The 19,273-nt window shown below is 38.7% G+C and overlaps 1 protein-coding gene and 1 pseudogene across 1 annotated transcript in view; both read right to left on the bottom strand.

The window, feature by feature from the left end:
• SNTB2 (syntrophin beta 2) overlaps nucleotides 1–19,273 on the bottom strand; it is a 99,026-nt gene that overhangs the window by 39,512 nt on the left and 40,241 nt on the right. The window contains exon 2 of the mRNA XM_032424122.1: nucleotides 11,721–11,934. Within this exon, the coding sequence (XP_032280013.1) occupies nucleotides 11,721–11,934 (214 nt within the window). The remainder of the gene's footprint in view (nucleotides 1–11,720; nucleotides 11,935–19,273) is intronic.
• Nucleotides 11,948–14,726, bottom strand: LOC116644451 (annotated as a pseudogene).

Below are 19,273 nucleotides of genomic sequence, written 5' to 3'. Positions count from 1 at the left end.
CCTAAAAGCCCAGCAAAAGTAGAAAGAGGAAGATAAACAAATAGCTTAATATTCATATTAACCTTTACTTAGTCCTCTATGTTATTTTATCATATCTATTCTTTTTGATGTTATTTTTCACTATATCAATTGTTGCTGCCATGATCCTTAAGATACCTATTGGTTAAAAAATTGGTTATATTCTCTGGAAGAAAAACAGCTATTCATTTGTTATGGGAAGATTTAAAATGGTACATTACACTCAGTAACAATAAAATATCACACTAAAAGGCAGAATCATTTCTGTGCTAATTCTTTTAATGAGTTAATAATTGTATTATATAGAGCAACTGCTCAAATAATCATTAAAGTAGCGAAACTTATTTTAAAGTTACTTAATGATAAGTAGTTATCTATAAAATTCAAGGCTAGATTATTAGATAATGTGTGAAAGCAAGTTCTTGTTTATTTTATTACTTATACTAATCTTAAGAAGAAAAAGTATTTCCAGTATTTCTAGAACTTCCTATGTAACACAGCAATTGAGCACACACATTTAGTCTACTCCTTCCTGAAATCCCACTAAAAACAGTTAAAGGGGATTTTTAAAAAATTTATATATATATATTTTAAAGATTTTATTTATTTATTTGACAGAGAGAGCGAGAGCAGGAAAACAAGCAGGGGGAGTGGGAGAGGGAGAAGCAGACTCCCCACTGAGCAGGAAGCCCAATGCAGGGCTCGATCCCAGGACCCTGAGATCATGACCTGAGGTGAAGGCAGACGCTTAACGACTGAGCTACCCAGGCGCCCCTTAAAGGGGATTTTTGAAAAACTTAATGGACTTTTTCTTTTAGCAGTATTAGGTTTACATAAAAAAACTGAGTAAGAAGTACAGAGAACTCCCAAACACCCTTCCCTGCCTCTCCACAATACACCCTATTATTAACATCTTGCGTTAGTGTGGTCCATTTGTTACAGCTGATGAGCCAGCCAATATTGATATAATATTATTTACTAAAATCCCAGGTCACTCTTTGTGTTGTATATTCTGAGTTTTGACAAATGTATGCCATATATCTACCATTACTGTATTCCACAGAATCATAATTTCACTGCTCTAAAAATCCCCTGTGATCCACCTATTGATCCTCCATCACTCAGGCCCTGGCCCTGACTCCTAGCAACTACTAATCATTTTACTGTCTCCATGGAATCATATAGTATGTCACTTTCTCAGACTGGCTTCTTTCACTTAGCAATATGCATTTAAGGTTCCTCCATGTCTTTTGTGGCTTGAGAGCTCATTTCTTTTTCTTTTTCTTATAAAAAGATCTACGATTTATTATATTTTTAATTTAAATTGAATTAATTAACCTATAATGTATTATTGGTTTATTTGACAGAGAGAGAGACAGCAAGAGAGGGAACACAAGCAGGGAGAGTGTGAGAGGGAGAAGCACGCTTCCCGCCGAGCAGTAAGCCGTGAGGGGCTCGATCCCAGGACCCCAGGATCATGACCTGAGCCGAAGGCAGATGCTTAACGACTGAGCCACACAGGCACCCCATGTATTATTGGTTTAAGAGGTCAGGTCTGTGATTCATCAGTCTTATATAATACCCAGTGGTCATTACAACACATACCCTCCCCAGTGTCCATCACCCATTTACCTCATCCTTCCACCCCTCTCCCCTCCAGCAACCCTCAGTTTGTTTCCTATGAGTAAGAGTCTCTTATGGTTTGTCTCCCTCTCTGGTTTCGTCTTCATTTTTTTTCTCTCTTCCCCTATGATCCCCTGCCTTGTTTCTTAAACTCCACATATCAGTAAGATCATACGATAATTGTCTTTTTCAGATTGACTTATTTCGCTTAGCATAATACCCTCTAGTTCCATCCACGTTGTTGCAAATGGCAAGATTTCAGTTTTTGATGGCTGCATAATATTCCTGTGTGTGTGTGTGTGTGTGTGTGTGTGTGTGTGTGTATACACCACATCTTCATCCATTCATCTGTCGATGGACATCTGGGCTCTTTCCATAGTTTGGCTATTGTGGACATTGCTGCTATAAACATCGGGGTGCAGGTGCCCCTTTGGATCACTACATTTGTATCTTTGGGGTAAATACCCAGTAGTGCAATTGCTGGGTCGTATAGTAGCTCTATTTTCAACTTTTTGAGGAACCTCCACACTGTTTTCCAGAGTGGCTGCACCAGCTTGCATTCCCACCAACACTGTAGGAGGGTTCCCCTTTCTCCGCATCCCCGCCAACATCTGTCATTTCCTGACTTGTTAATTTTAGCCATTCTGACTGGTGTGAGGTGGTATCTCTTTGTGGTTTTAATTTGTATTTCCCTGACGCCAAGTGATGTTGAGCACTTTTTCATGTGTCTGTTGGCCATCTGGATGTCTTCTTTGCATAAATGTCTGTTCATGTCTTCTGCCCATTTCTTGATTGGATTATTTATTCTTTGGGTGTTGAGTTTGGTAAGTTCTTTATAGATTTTGGATACTAGACCTTTATCTGATATGTCATTTGCAAATTTTTTCTCCCATTCTGTCAGTTGTCTTTTGGTTTTGTTGACTGTTTCCTTTGCTGTGCAAAAGCTTTTTATCTTGATGAAGTCCCAATAGTTCATTTTTGCCTTTGCTTCCCTTGCTTTTGGAGACATGTCTAGCAAGAAGTTGCTGTGGCTGAGGTCACAGAGGTTGCTGCCTGTGTTCTCCTAGAGGATTTTGATGGATTTCTGTCTCACATTTACGTCTTTCAACCATTTTGAGTCTATTTTTGTGTATGGTGTAAGGAAATGGTCCAGGTCCAGTTTCATTCTTCTGCATGTGGCTGTCCAATTTTCCCAACACCATTTGTTGAAGAGACTTTTTTCCATTGGACAGTCTTTCCTGCTTTGTCAAAGATTAGTTGACCATAGAGTTGAGGGTCCATTTCTGGGTTCTCTATTCTGTTCCATTGATCTATGTGTCTGTTTTTGTGCCAGTACCATACTGTCTTGATGATGACAGCTTTGTAATAGAGCTTGAAGTCTGGAATTGTGATGCCACCAGCTTTGCTTTTCTTTTTCAACATTCTTCTGGCTATTCGGGGTCTTTTCCGGTTCCATATAAATTTTAGGATTATTTGTTCCAGTTCTATGAAAAACTTTGATGGTATTTTGATAGGGATTGCATTGAATGTGTAGATTGCTCTAAGTAGCATAGACATTTTAACAATATTTGTTCTTCTAACCCATGAGCATGGAACGTTTTTCCATTTCTTTGTGTCTTCCTCAATTTCTTTCATGAGTATTCTATAGTTTACTGAGTGAGAGCTCATTTCTTTTTATTGCTGAATAATATTTCCTTGTCTGTATGTACCAGTTTTTGATCCATTCACCTACTGAAAGACTTCTTGGCTTCTTTCAAGTTTTGGCAATTATGAATAAAGCTTCTATAAATATTTATGTGCAGGTCTTTGTGTGAATGTAAGTTTTCAACTCTTTACAGGTAAATACCAAGGAGCACAAGTGCTAGGTCATATGGTAAGACTATGTTTAGCTTTATAAAAAACTGCCAAATTGTTTTCCAAAGTTGCTGTACCATTCTTCATTTCCACCAACAATGAATAAGAGTTCCTGTTGCTCTTCGTTCCTCTACAGCATTTGGTGCTGTAGGTGTTTTGGATTTTGGCCATTCTAATATGCATATAGTGGTATCTCATTATTTTAATTTGCAATTCCCTAATGATATGTGATGTTGAGCACCTTTCATATTCTTATTTGCCATATGTATTTCTTCTTTGTTGAGGTGTCTGTTCAGATCTATTGCCCATTTTTAATTCGGTTGGTTTGTTATTGTTGAGTTTTAAGAATTCTTTGTATATTTTGGATACCAGTTCTTTATCTGATAAATATTTTACAAAGATTTTTCTCCCAGCTGTGGCTTGTCTTTTCATTCTCTTAACAGTGTGTGATGGTTAATTTTATGTGTCAACTGAAATGGGCTAAGGGATGCCTAGATACCTGGCAAAACAATATTTCTGGGTATGTCTGTGAGGGTTTTTCTGGAAGAAATTAGCATTATCAAAAGACAATAAAGAAAATGGCTTTTGCCAATTCGAGTGGGCATCATCCAATCTGCTCAGGGTATGAATATAACAAAAAAGTGGAAGAAGGGTGAATCTGCTCTTTGCTTGAGTTGGGACATCCATCTTCTCCTGCTCTTGCACACTAGCACTCTTGGTTCTTGGGCCTTTGAACTCAGACTATATTATGCCACTGGCTTTCCTGGTTCTCCAGCTTACAGAGAGCAGATCATGGCACTGGCCTTCATAATGGCATAAGCCAATTCCTATAATCTATCTCTCTATCCATCCACCCATCCATCCATTCATCCATCTATCCATCCATCTATCCTACTGGTTCTGTTTTCCTGGAGACCCTGTTATACAGTGTCTTTTACAGAGCAGTTTTTAATTTTCTTGAAGTTCAACTTTTTTTTAATCAAATTTTTCTTTTATGTATTCTGCTTTTGATGTATCTAAGAAGTCATCAGCAAACTTTAAAGGGGATTGTTTGATTGATTTGATTTTTTTAAAAATATTTTATTCATTTATTTGTCAGAGAGAGAGAGAGAGAGAGAGCACAAGCGGGCGGCAGGGCACGGCAGGCAGAGGGAGAAGCAGGCTCCCTACTGAGCAAGGAGCCTGATGCGGGACTCGATCCCAGGACCCTGGGATCATGACCTGAACCAAAGGCAGAGGATTAACCAACTGAGCCACCCAGGCGTCCCTTGATTGATTTGATTTTAAATAATCTCTACCCCCAATGTGGGGCTCAAACTTATAACCCCGAGATCAAGAGTCACATGCTCTACCAACTGGGCCAGAAGCCAGGTGCCCCTAAAGAGGACTTTCAAGAAGCATAATCTTACAAGAGAGAACAGGAGAAAAGCAACTACAGCAAAATTTTGGAAGGCGGCAAGCAGACAGGGAGTTAAATGACTTAGCAGACCTAAGAAAAATGGGGAGTAAAATCCCAGTCAATCCATTTTGCAGAATCCTGAAGAGGATGGGGAATTAGAGGCACCAGTTACCTCTGGGAGTGGGAGTAAAGCACACAACTAAAATAAAGAAGCTGGCTGCAAGTCTGTTCCAGCATTCCCCACGCCCAGCAGCCAGTGACTGCCCCACCCTCAACCCAGACAAAGATTCATATCCACCCTCATCCCACTGAACTGAGTAGAAGAGCCAGTGATATCCCTAATTCAGTCCCTATATCAGGCTAGTTGTTTGGGGCTATTTATTTCCACCTGGTTGCTTTGGCACTGTAACCAGCTTAACATCCTTTAAACACATGCTAAAAAGTTCAGTCGCAAAACCATGAGAAATTTCTTTCACTCCTCCTACTGACCTACTTAGTACTAAAGATAGGTATCTGTTCATCCTTCCCTAGGCACAAAACGTTCCACCTTCTGAAAAAGACTTTACACTTCATACTGTTTCTGGGACAGTCTCTCAGACTCCTCTGACATAGTCTGAACTCTGAAAATCCTGATGTCAAGGATCCTAATGGAATGGAAGATAAATGGAAGAATGGAAAATAAATCTGTTACAAAATAAAACTAAACCTGATTAAACAGATACTGGGACCATTAAGCTGGAAAAAGATGAAAACTGACAGTAAATTAGTTCACAAGGCAGGAGCACCAATTTTTCATGAAAAGAGAAATTTAAGTGTTTCTTAAGAAGGGATTGTGAAATAGAAAACTAACTAACAAGAAACTGAAATGAAACTCCAAAACAGAACTGATGATTCTAGGATCCAGAAGACTTTGCCTTTGGAGAAGGAGCCCTAAAACTTTGATAAAGGGGACAAAGTATTTCAGAAAGTCTACTGCTGTTCTAAAAGAAAAATTCAAATGGAAACTCTGCTAATAAAAATTTAAAGGCAGTCTGCTAGTAATTGTTTGGGCTCACAGGAGAGAGGAGACAGCTACAGTGTGAAGAGTTTTGGCCTCTAATCAAACCACTGAGGATTTCCTGAGAAATGCAAGTACATTTTGATCAGATGAATCAAATCAATGTTTAGGTACACTGGAACACAGGATTCTGTAAGTTTAGCCTGTTTATATCTTCTTTTAGTAGTCTTTGACACAACTTATATATTTAATTTAATAATAATCATACTGTTTTATATGCCATAAAGCCAAAATTTACCTTTTACATGGAAAATAGCCAATGTGAAGATGACCAAGACTTCGTGAACCAGTTCAAGCTAACAGCTAATATTTCTGGAAAGCAGCATTTAAGAACACCTTGTCACTACTAAACTCCACACTGCCCACAGTGCTGTTTGGGAGGGAATGGGCTCATGTTCCCTGGACTTCATCATTATTTACTTAGCCTTCACTTTCCACAATGAACTGCTTAGAACCATCAGAAGCCTCTAGTGAGGTCTTGAGAACTCAAGCTGGAGGAAGAGAACAAACTTCTTCCTCCTCCTTACTTACTCATACTGATGGTCAGCACTTTTTTTCAGCTCTAGACACTGAAACTAAATCAAAGTAGTAAAATAGAAAAAAAAAGAAGTTTCCCTCTCATGTCAAGTAAATTTCTGGTTTAGAAAGTGAAACCTTGATATCGAGATGAAGGATGATTCACAAAGAGATTCTACTATACACCACAGGAAGAGTTAATATTAAAAAGACTGACACCACCAATGTTGGTGACGATGTAGAACAACACAATCTCTCATACAACGCTGGTGTATTTAATTTATTAATAACAGTATTCATTTAAATGGCACAATCATTTTGGAAAAAAGACTAGCATTTAAAAAACTAAACTTTTATTTAAAGATTTATTTATTTATTTGAGAGAGAGCCAGGGCGGGGGGTGGGGGGTGGGGAAAGAGAGAATCTCCAGCAGACTCCTGCTGAGCAAGGAGCCCGACACGGGGCTCAATCCCATGACCCTGACATTATGACCTGGGCCAAAATCAAGAGCTGGATGCTCAACCCACTGTGCCACCCAGGCGCCCCAGAAAATTAAACTATTTGACCCAGCAATTCCACACCTAGGAATTTACCAAAGAAAAATGAAAATGTATGCCTACAAAAGGTTGTACAAAAATATTCATAGTAACTTTATTAATATTAACTCTAAACTGGAAATGGCTCCCACCAATGGGAAAACAGATAACAGAACTGTGACATATAACACGGTATCATTCAACAATAAAAGAGAAAAAAACTAAGGATATATGCAACAAGATAAATGAATCTCAAAAACCTTATGCTGAGTAAAAGAATTGTACCACAAAAGAGTACATATGATTGCATTTATACAAAATTTCAGAACAGTTAAAACTAATCTATAGTAGAAAGTCAGAAGAGTAGTAACCTTTGAAGGTGGGAGAGGGAATTGAGTGAGAAAGGGCACAAGAAAACTTTCCAGGGTGATGGTAATATACTACATCTTTTTTTTTTTTTTTAAAGATTTTATTTATTTATTTGACAGACAGAGAGAGAGAGAGAGAGAGCACAAGTAGGCAGAGTGGCAGGCAGATGGAGAGGGAGAAACAGGCCCTCCGCTGAGCAGGGAGTCAGATGCGGGGCTCGATCCCAAGACCCCAGGATCACGACCCAAGCCGAAGGCAGCCGCCCAATGGACTGAGCCACCCAGGTGCCCAGGTAATATACTACATCTTGATAGGCTCGGGTTACATAATTGTATGCATTTGTCAAAGTTTATGATTTGTGCATTTTATTTTATGTAAATATTTTCTCAAAAGAAAAAAACTATAATGAAACACTGAACTCTACTTATTTATATGCATACTTAAGTATTTAGAGGGAAATATGTTAAAGCCTGCAATTCAGTTTGAAAAGTATCAAGAAAAATTAAAATGGAATGACGGCTGGATAGATGGGTCAATCTGTGCTAAAGCAAATAAAATAAAATATTCATGGTAGAATCTAGTTGGTGGGAAAATGAGTATTGAGCATAGAATTCTCTGACCCTGCTTTATGTTGGAAGATTTTTCACAATAAAATATTAGGAAAAAAGTAAAGAATGTTGGGAAACCACATGCCTACCAAGGGCTTAAAGAACAGAATAAGTATTTTCCACATTAGGGAACATCTAGGCCTATTTCTTGCTCTGGGTTTTACAAGAGACTATGTTGAAGATTAAAATTTTCAAATAGAAATATGGTCACTTAATATAAAACTGCAACTTGATAAATGTTTTGCTCACAGATATCCTAACAAAACTTATTTTTACTGTTCCTATGATGGACTGTTTTTTTTTCACGGCTTTAAATGTTGCAGCTGTGTTACTTGTCATGACATTTTCCTGAGACAGAGCTGAGATAAATTTAAGGATCAAAGAGCTCCAAGTGATTTTATAGATATTATCTTATTTATCCTTGAAGTAGTTCTAAAAGACTCTAGTTGAGCAAGCACTATTATGTCCATTTTACAGACAGAGAAAACAGAACAGAGAAATTAAGGGATTTATTTAAGGTCACAGGACACAAATGGCACCTATAATAATAATATACGGAAAGCTTACTGTGTCAATTTTACTATTATCCTCTTATTTAATCTGCACATAAGCTTTCATTTTATAGAGCAGGAAACCAAGGCTTACAGAAAACAAATAGGTTGGCCAAAGTGACAAAGCCCATCATCCTAACTTCTATCTAATTAGCTAATGGGTTCTGAACAATTTTTCTACTATGACATATAGGATAGATGTTCACATTCCTGTGGACATAACTAAAGTTATGCATAATTTTGCCAGCTACTGGTAATTCTACTGCTTCTCTTTTTCTCCAGAAAGCACACTGGAATGCAAGTAAGAGTGATATAGAAAATAACCTTGAATCTCTACCAATTTATATTTTACAAAAAGCAAATTATCTACAAATTTTAGTATTTCAAGTAAAATGAGAAACAAATTACTTTGCAGTATTAAGACTGAGAATCTGCAATAGTCTGAATCTTCTAAGACTTTTCCTTGTATAGTATATCATGTTCCAGGAGACTGACCATCTTAAGAGCAAGGTGTGATACAAATCTTGTAGCCTAAACTGCCCTCTCCAATTGGTTCTGAAGACCTATTTCAAATGTGATCATGCACCAGATGTCTCTAGCATTTAGCACGAATGCTAGAGAGTGTGCAGCCCCATATTTTAATGAAGGCCAAGGTTACTCAGCTCTAAAAGATGTCTAGGTAGAAGATAAAGTAGCACAACCTTCAATAATACAGCCAAGTCATATCCCCTTCCTCCTTTTTTCCCCTCCACTCTCACAACCCTAAGTTCTGTAGAAACTTTGTAATACTTCGCCTTTTCCTCTAATACCCAGCTATATCAGCAGCACTACAGGTGTTAAAAACTTAACCCTTACTGTGATATTAGGAGATGGGGCCTTTGGGAGGTGATAAGATCATGAGGGCAGAGACCTCATGAATGAGGTAAGTGCTCTTATAAAAGAGACCCCAGAGAGCTCTCTAGACTCTTCTGCCCTTGAGGACACAGCAAAAAGACAGCCATCTATGAATCAGGAAGCCGGCCCTCACCAGACACTGATTCTGCTGGCATCTCATCTTGGACTTCCTATCCTCTACCAGAACTATGAAAAATAACTTTCTGTTTGTTTATAAGCTCCCCCATCTATGGTATTTTGTTATAGCAGCCGCAACAGACTAAGACAGGAGATATCTATTCTCATTCTCAGAAATGATTTACAATGAAGAGACTTAGCCTGAAAATATTCCTCAGTCTGACAACCAGCTGACAAATTTAGTGGCTGTTTGTTCTTTATCACATTGTTTCTCTATTCTAGTTCCTTCTTTGTGGTCCCTACTAATTTTTTTTAAGTCCATGATTAACCAAAGGCTCTACATAAATGTATCTCATTTGAAGAAAAAAAATTAATTTTGATTCAAGAGGCAGAGGTGGTGACTTTACAAATTAAATTCTTACTTTATGAAAAAAATAGAGCAATTCTTTAAAGACCAAGCTATGTTGTATTTAGATACGATTTAATGTGCACACAATCTTTCATAAATAAATCTATATGTAACTTGAAACAATTTCTATAATATCTTGAACTTTTAAAAGAAAGCAAACAAAAGCAATACAAATATATCAGAATATAATTTTCAAAATGAGCATACCTAGTTGGCAGTTAAGACTTCTTTAAGCTACTCTTTCTTAAGAAACTACTATGTTCTGTGCAAAGAACCTGGCTCTGTGCAAAGGGCTTCATATGTACTGTCTCATTTAATCTGCACACTGAGTATTCTTTTTTTTTTAATTTTTTAAAAAGACTTTATTTATTTATTTGACAGAGAGAGAGCACGCAAGAGAACTCAAGCAGGGGGAATGGCAGAAGGAGAGGGAGAAGCAGGCTCCCTGCCGAGCAAGGAGCCCAATGCGGTACTTAATCCCAGGACTCTGGGATCATGCCCTGAGCCGAAGGCAGACACTTAATCAAATGAGCCACCCAGGCGCCTTTCTTTTTTTTAAAAGAGATAAGGATATAGTGGTTTATGGAGGTGAAAGTATTTGCTTAGAGCCTTCTTTTCAGCAGGTCACCCTAATTAAGATTGTCTGATTTCCACAAGAAGGTCTATCCGATTGCAGAGCTCAACTCTTTCTAGTATACCACACAACATATTACAGAGTAGGATCTTTAATGTCCCTATGGCCTAAAATGCCCAATGTTGGGGGCTGCCTGGGTGGCTCAGTTGGTTAAGCATCTGCCTTTGGCTTGGGTCATGATCCCGGGGTCCTGGGACGAGCCCTGCATCGGGCTCCCTGCTCAGCGGGGAGTCTGCTCCTCCCTCTGCTCCTCCCCCTGCTCATGCTCTCTCTCACTTTCTCTCTCTCTCAAAAAAATAAATAAACTTTTAAAAAAATGTCCACGGTCACTCAACCTCTTGCTGTCTTCTTGTGATCCATCCCATCCTGACTGGACACCTGGCTGTGCATTGAGATCAGAAGAGACCATAAAAGTGAAAGTACATTATAAAAAGTCTGGCCCTTGCCTAGGTCTCTGGATAAGTTCATCTTTCTCTCTCTCCCTTTTTCCCCCTAATGTCTAGTCTAACTAGGTTTACCAGTACCACTTCATGCAATCACTGAAGACAGAGTCAGAGAACCCAACTGGTTATAGAACTATGAGGGACGTAAGAAATTATTCAATCCAACTTTCTCTTTTTACAAATAAGGAAACTCAAGTCAAGAGATGCCAACTTGCCAGGGTCACACTGCTAGTTGATGCAGCCATATCTATAATCAGATCTCTGACTCTGTGTTATCTACAATATAAGGAGTTTCCATCTGAGGGGACATTTAAGATTTCTTTAATAATGTTTTTAAAATTATAAAGTAACTTCATAGTGAGAAAAGTACTAAAACTCCAGGAAAGTATAAAATGAAGAGTAGAAGCCCCTTCTCTCCTTCTACTTTCTAATCTTATTTCACTCCCTGGGAGTAACCAGCATTAAATTTCTTGTGTGTTTGTCCCAAATTTTTCTATATATGTATATGTACATATATGTGTGAAGTAATTTAAATATGGAACTCCAAAAATTATTCTTTCATCTCAGGCTGATGTTTTCCTCTGTATAATGTAGTCAACAGTCATATTATTAATAATATGCATAAGCAATATTACAACATGTCCCTAAGTTGTAAAGCCTTAAGTTTGATATTCTCCTTAGGTACAGCTCACCTGTTTTCCAGATCCGGCATGCTTAGGTTTCTAGCAGCAAAGCACATTTTGAGAGGGATGACCTTCCTGTCCTTGGTGCTGTTCTGGTGTTTTGGAGAACCAGAGTCCTCACTGCCACTAAAGCTTGGTGACTGAGGAGATGCACCTTCCCATGGTAGATCTGATACTAATGATGGCTTCTTGATATATGGTGTTACTTCTCGGATGAACTTGACTACAAACAAAAATCAAAGAAGAAGGTTACTGTTTTTGCTTCCTATGAAAAAAGACAATTGAAATACATACATACATGTAATATCTGCCAGGAAGTGAAAAAAGACACTAAGTTAAAGAGCCAGAACACAGAATCTTAGGATTGGAGGTATTTTAAGGCTACCTAATCCAAATGAAATACCACTGTATTCTAAAAAGTTTAACTTCTGCACTTTTGCATGTATTTTTCCTTCTGCTTAGGACTCCTCTCTCTCTATCTGCCTGGTCAACTCTACTTCAGAATCACCTCCTCAGCAACCTTTCCTGTTAACTCTCCAGGGTATTACCATTACACCTCTGTAACAACCTCTTAGCACCCTGGGTTGTAATTCTTTGCTAATACTTCCATTCACCTGCTGGGTCTGAGTTCTTCGAGGGCAGAAATTATGATGTATTCAGTCTTAGTATCCAACACCTAGGACAGTGTGTGCTCAATACATGTTTGCAGAAATGAGTAAAGAAACAAATGGGGGTGCCTGGGTGGCTCATTTGGTTAAGCATCTGACTTCGGCTCAGGCCATGATTTCAGTGTCCTGGAATGGATCCCTGCATTGGGCTCTGTGCTCAGGAGGGAGCCTGCTTCTCCCTCTCCCTCTGCCCCTCCCCCTGCTCATGCTTTCTCTCTCTCAAATAAATAAATATCTTTAAAAAATAAAATTTAAAAAATTCCCCAAGATGTGAAAAAGAAAGAAACCAATGAACAATTAAATACTTGAATTATTTCCATAGTTGACCGGCCATGAGTGAATCTCCTGGTAACAGAATCAGTATCTCCTGAGACAGGGCCACTTAGCTTTAGACAACTCAACATTCAGAAAATTCTTGAAACTTCCACCCACTGGTTTGCAGTCTACTGAAGCATACAGAAAAAAATTCAACCTCTTTCACATGAGAACATTTCAATTATCTAAAAACTGAGATTATTTCTCTCTCTCTTCTCCCAACTAAGCTAAATATCTCTAGTTCAATTCAATTCAGCTCAACCAATATTTTTAGCTACCTACCAACTGCCAGGAATTAGGCTACCCACTAAAAATATGGTAACAAATGAAGAAGCGTGGACCCTGCCCAATTTAGTAAGGGAGACAGCTTTATAAACAGATCATTAAACAAATACAAAAATAAAGTGTACTCAAGGTAAGGTATTTTGATTAATGGTAGCTCCAAATTAAAACATAACTTTTAGTATATGGCAAACTTTTTTCTTTTTAAGTTCAATTTTAAGACCCATAAAATACTTCTTTGACCTCAGTCATGACTGGCAACTGCTGTCATTTGAGGCATGGTGTTCTTGTTTCAAAAAACAGATAAACTGAGGATTATTAAAATTTCAAGTGGCATTAAAAATGTAAATAGTTGAATGCAGAATGTAGTCATCATTACCTCTGCTATCATGATATATTATATCAGTATTCTACTTCCCTCTCAAATTCCTTTTTTTTTTTTAAAGATTTTATTTATTTATTTGACAGAGAGAAAGAGCACAAGCAGGGGGAGCGGCAGGCAGAGGGACAGGGAGAAGCAGGCTCCCCGCGGAGCAGGGAGCCCAATGTGGGGCTCGATGCCAGGAACCCATGATCACAACCTAAGCCAAAGGCAGACGCTTAACCGACTGAGCCGCCCAGGTGCCTCTCACTCTCAAATTCTACTGTGTAGGTCATTAGAGTAGTATCATGGGAATTGAAAAACTAGAAAGATATAATTATTATCAATGCTTATCAATATCATAATAGTATTAATATTCTACAGCATTGGAAGCTTTACAAGCTGGGGTGCCTGGGTGGCTCAGTCGATTAATTGGCTAAGTCTTGATTTCTGCTCAGGTCATGATGTTTAACCAACTGAGCCACCCAGGTGCCCCGAAAGGATTTTATAATAAAACATCCAGATTTCTTTCTTTCTTTCTTTTTTTTTTTTTTGTTTTTTTTTGTTGGATAGGTTCTACTATTAATAAGTTGGGAAATATTTTGCAAATTTACTCCCCATGAGTCATATTTACAGGATATTTTTGTTGAAACAGGAGCTATGTGCAGATTAAACTGTTTTCCCAAAACTTCTTCTTCCTCTCCAGTCAATGGTTTATTATCGATGAATATTATTTCCTGCAAGTGTTTATCTTGGATTTTCTTGTTCCTCTTCATCAGGTCATCATCTCTGTAATCTTCTTGGTGGCTCTGGTTTGAGAATTCTTCCTCTAAGAACCAAGGCTCCTCTCCTTGCTGCAACTTGGAAGATTACTGCTGGTTTGAAAATGCAGTTCCCCACTGAGACTAGGTTGTTGTAGTTCTCCAGCATCACATCTCTATACAGGGTCCTCTGAATAGGACCCATTTGCTGCCACTCCTGTTGGGTGAATTCCACAGTCACGTCCTTGAATGACACTGATGCCTGAGATGTGTTCATTTTCTGCTGTTGTTGGGAGAGTACAGAGAACTGTGACGGATAAGCTTCTGCAAGCTGGTCCAGTTTCCACCGTCACACAGTCTGTGATAGCTTCTGGATGTGGTGACATCACGAAGTCTGGCTCTTTCTGGACAAGGTAAATAAGAACTGCTTCTGGTGGAGCAAATTAGGACCCACTCCTTTCTGGGTTCTTCTGCATGTTCTGAAGCTGTGGTGAGGGTTAGATGCTGTTAGATGAGCTCTTCTTCCAGGTGGGACTCCTGTCCCCAGGGCTCCTCTCTTCCCTGTCACACAAGAGCTACTTTGTTCCAGACGTTGAGACTTAGGCCTGAGGGCAAACGGGCCCTCTTTTTTTTTTTTTTTTTTTTTTTTTTAAGATTTTATTTATTTATTTGACAGAGAGAGGGAACACAAGCAGGGGGAGTGGGAGAGGGAGAAGGCTTCCCGCGGAGCAGGGAGCCCTACGCGGGGCTAGATCCCAGGACCCTGGGATCATGACCTGAGCCAAAGGCAGACACCCAACCGACTGAGCCACCCAGGTGCCCCAAAACATCTAGATTTCTAGCAGCCCAATTCCCATCCCTGGAGGCAACCATTATATGGTCTTCCAGACATAGATATGCTAAGCATATGTAAAAATAAACACACACATGTACATATGTATTCATACATACACTTCACATAATGGTAGTATATAATGCTTATTGCTCTGAACCTTGCTTTTTTTACTTAATAATATTGATATAGTTTTTTATAAGCCCAGCATTCTGCAGCTCATTCTATAGCATGATGAGGTTATAGACCTTTTGCCTCAGATGGACCTGGTTCAAATACCAACTGTGTTTTCTACCTCAGAGTTACTTGACTGTTCTGAGGTCCTCATCTATAAAATAGAAGTAACACTAAACAAGTAAAAGTAAAAGTTTCAGTAAAATAGTACGTGACTTTCTTTTCTTTTAAGTTTTTATTTATTTATTTAAGTAATCTCTACACCCAACGTCACGGCGCATGCCAGGTGTCCAACGTGTCTTTCTTTTCCTTCCCTAAACTAAACAGTTAGAAAAGTTTAAAAATTTTAATAGCAATTAGTAGAAACTAGGTGAAATTATTTTCTTATAAGCTATTAAACAAGATCTGCTGAAATTAAGCATAATCCTAGAAAATATAAAATATTTTTTAAAATCCTAGAAAATATAATAATGCTAATGTCAGAATTTAGATATAGTTTATGTGTGTTTGTATATGTGTGTGTGTGTTTTCTATGCAGTTATAATACATGCATTTCTAGGTGGAGAATGTAAAAGCTAGCTGCCTCAGGTCACCAAGGAGATTTTTTCATCCCAGAAAAATAAGCAAGAGTGCAGCCAGTATGTCCCTGGAACGGCTGACTCAGGCATTTCAATACATGCTTTAGTTCTGTGCTTTCAAGAGAGGATTAGATCACAAGAACTTCAGCAGAAATTCCTAAGTTTCCAGTCATGGCCAATGGCAGAGACTTGTTTTGTGAACATTTAAGGCAGTATACCAAGTATTGGGCTACCAATCAGAGGAAATTAAAGGCATTCTAAATGACTACTTGTGAATATTATAGTAGCGTAAAAGGACCCTTCATGATCTACTCAGAAGTTCACTCAGTCACACAGTAGCATCACTGAACTGATGACTGCACATATATTAAGACAGACACACATACACAGCCTATTTCATGGCCTTATGAAAAAGAGCAGCAGTTTCACTTGAATTGATGTCAATGACGCCCATACGCCAATCTAACTGGCCATCCATAATGGCTGAAGAACTGTGAATAGACATCTGTTTGTAATTTACCTGAGATTTGGGAGAGGTGGAAAGTTAACAGTGTTCTGTTTTAGTCCTATAATTAGACCTCTCCAGTTACCACAGTACTCTCACCTGGATACCTGGCTGGATTAGTAAAGACTCCACACCCCTACATGGCATTCAGTTTGACTCAGAACCCACAATATATTTCAGAATTATTTCATTTTTCCTGATAGTTGAAGATTATTCTCAAAATGTTTCATGAAACACTGATGTTTGCACTGTTTTAGGTGCTTAGATGTTGAAGTTAATTTCCTTTCTTCTATGTACTGATCACTCTTATTGAAAATGATACAGTTGGGACGCCTGGGTGGCTCAGTCAGGTAAGCGGCTGCCTTCGGCCCAGGTCATGATCCCAGGGTCCTGGGATCGAGTCCCACATCAGGCTCCTTGCTCAGCAGAAAACCTGCTTCTCCCTCTCTCTCCCTCTGCTTGTGCTCTCTCTGTCAAATAAATAAAATCTTAAAAAAAAAAAAAATGAAAGAATCTTCCCCTCACCCTAAGAGCATCACTATAACCCCTTTTCATGAGAGTGACAAAAACATATACATGTACTGTTCACACATGTGGAAAGATGTCTGGAAGGATTTTCATCAAAATATCAATAGTGCTTATATGTAGGTGTAGGATCGCCTTCTTTTCTTTATACAGTTCTATATATTTGAAATTCTTATGAGTCCATATAACTTATACTCACCCAAAAAAAACTTAAGAAATGAAGAAAACTTATTCTGAAACCTTGCTCAAACTTTTTTTTAAAAGATTTTACTTACTTATTTGAGAGAGAATGAGAAAGAGAGAGCATGAGAGGGGGTAGGATCAGAGGGAGAAACAGACTCCCCGCTGAGTGGGAAGCCCGATGCGGGACTCGATCCCGGGACTCCAGGATCATGACCTGAGCCGAAGGCCGTCGCCCAACCAACTGAGCCACCCAGGCACCCATTGTTCAAACTTTAAAAATGGAACCACCTTAAACTGAAATCTTGTTGAGCCTTCAAAAACTATAATGCACTGGATGGGATCCAAGATCCAACTGATTTTTACTGAATTCCATGCTCTAATGAACAGGTTTATAGGAGGTCCATGTATTTTAATGAGGTACCCTGTGATCCTGGTTTGGGGCATTAGGCAGCATCTGATTTTGAGCTGAATGTCTTTTTATGTGGCTTTTAAAAGATACTTCATAGTGCAAACATAACTTACGGCTGTAAACACAAGTATTCTAGCAAATCAATCCCCTCCCCTCCCAAATATCGACCTTTCATATAATCATTATTTTCTTCTTTATCTCTAACACTTATCTTTTTCTTACCTAATCTGGTGGCCTATACTATGAGCTTAAGTGAAACTAATGGTCAGACAATGTGGGAGAATGGTGCCATAATTTTCCCCAGCTTTTGCAAACAAATTGTCTCTGGGTTATCCTGATTGTGAAAGAGCTGGCTTGTCATTTCACTCACAAATGAGTTATGGTGACATCACTGTTAAAGTATTCTCCCACGAGGTTTCTCCTCAACCTCATCCCAAGCTCCTCCTCCATCAGGAATCTGATAGATGGTCACCAGAAACATTAGGGAGGAATTACTTTACTTTCAGTAAAAAGCCTTTTACATTCTCAACTTGCAGGTGTCTTTCAGCTCAAGTATCCTGTCATTTGGGGTTTAAGGAAACTGCACAGTCTAGGGATTGTCAACATAAACCCTGAATGTATTCAGAGTGATTATGGTCTCACTATACCTTTCCTTTTTTTTTTTTAAGATTTATTTATTTATTTGAAAGAGAGAGAGAGAGAGGACGCGCATGCACGTTCTCGGAGGGGAGGAATAGAGGGAGCATCTAAGCAGACTGTGCGCCAAGCGCGGAGCCTGAGGCGGGGCTTGATCCCAAGACCACAATCCAAGTGGAAACCAAGTAGGGCGCCCAACTGACTCTGCCACTCAGGTATCCCTATACCTTTCCATTTTACAGTAACATTGCATATTCACTAATTTACTGAGCTCCTGGTACATGCCAGAACTGTTTTAAAACTTAGATAATAAATCCACAAACAAAGAATGCAAAAAAAAGAGATAAATGTAATTAGTAAGTAAATTATATTCTGGAGAAACAAAACTTATGGTCACATAAAAGCCTATACGCAAATGTTTTTAGCAGCTCTATTTGTAAGTGCCCAAACTGGAAACAACCCAAAATTCCTTCAATGGGTGACTGAATAAATTGTAGTACAGCCACAGAATAGAATACTACTTGGTGATAAGAAGTAATGAAATACACTGAGCAACTTAGAGGAATCTCAAAGGCATTATGCTGAGTAAAAGCCAGTGGTGAAAGGTTACATACTACATGATCTCATTATTGAAAAGACAAAAATATATGATTAAGAGCAGATCAGTGGTTGCCAAGGTTAGGAATGGGGAAGATGTGATTCATTCTTTGGAGCATGGAACTGTCCTGTATTAGAATTGTGGTGATGGTCACAATAATTTATACATGTGTTAAAACTCACAGAACTGTATGCCATTAGAGGGGAAAAAAGGCAATTTTACTGCATGATAATTAAAAGATAAGAAAAAATAAGTAGGGGTGCCTGGGTGGCTCAGTCATTAGGCGTCTGCCTTCGGCTCAGGTCATGATCCCAGGATCTTGGGATCGAGCCCCGCATCAGGCTCTCTGCTCAGTGGGGATCCTGCTTCTCCCTCTCCCACTCCCCCTGCTTGTGTTCCCTCTCTAGCTGTGTCTCTCTCTGTCAAATAAATAAATAAAATCTTTAAAAAAAAAAAAAAAGAAAAAAGAAGTAAATTATATAATAGGTTATAAGATGTTAAGTGTTAGGGGAAAAAAACAGTAGGGGAAGGCAGATCAGGAGTACCACAGGGGGGTCAATTTGCAATTTTAAATAAGGTGGTTAAGGTAACCCTCATTAAGAAGATGTTTGAACAAAGACTTAAATTAGGAGGTGGGGAATCAGTCATGTGGATATCTGGGAGAAGCGTTACAGACAGGGAGAAGAGTGTTAAAGCAGTAAGGAAAGCCAGTGTGCCTAGCACAGGGTAATCGAG

The sequence above is a fragment of the Phoca vitulina genome, unplaced genomic scaffold (genome assembly GCF_004348235.1).
Source record: "Phoca vitulina isolate PV1807 unplaced genomic scaffold, GSC_HSeal_1.0 scaffold30, whole genome shotgun sequence".
NCBI classification, from domain to species: Eukaryota; Metazoa; Chordata; class Mammalia; order Carnivora; family Phocidae; genus Phoca; species Phoca vitulina.
Note: the sequence above shows the minus strand (reverse complement) of the source record. Positions and strands in the feature narration are given on the sequence as shown.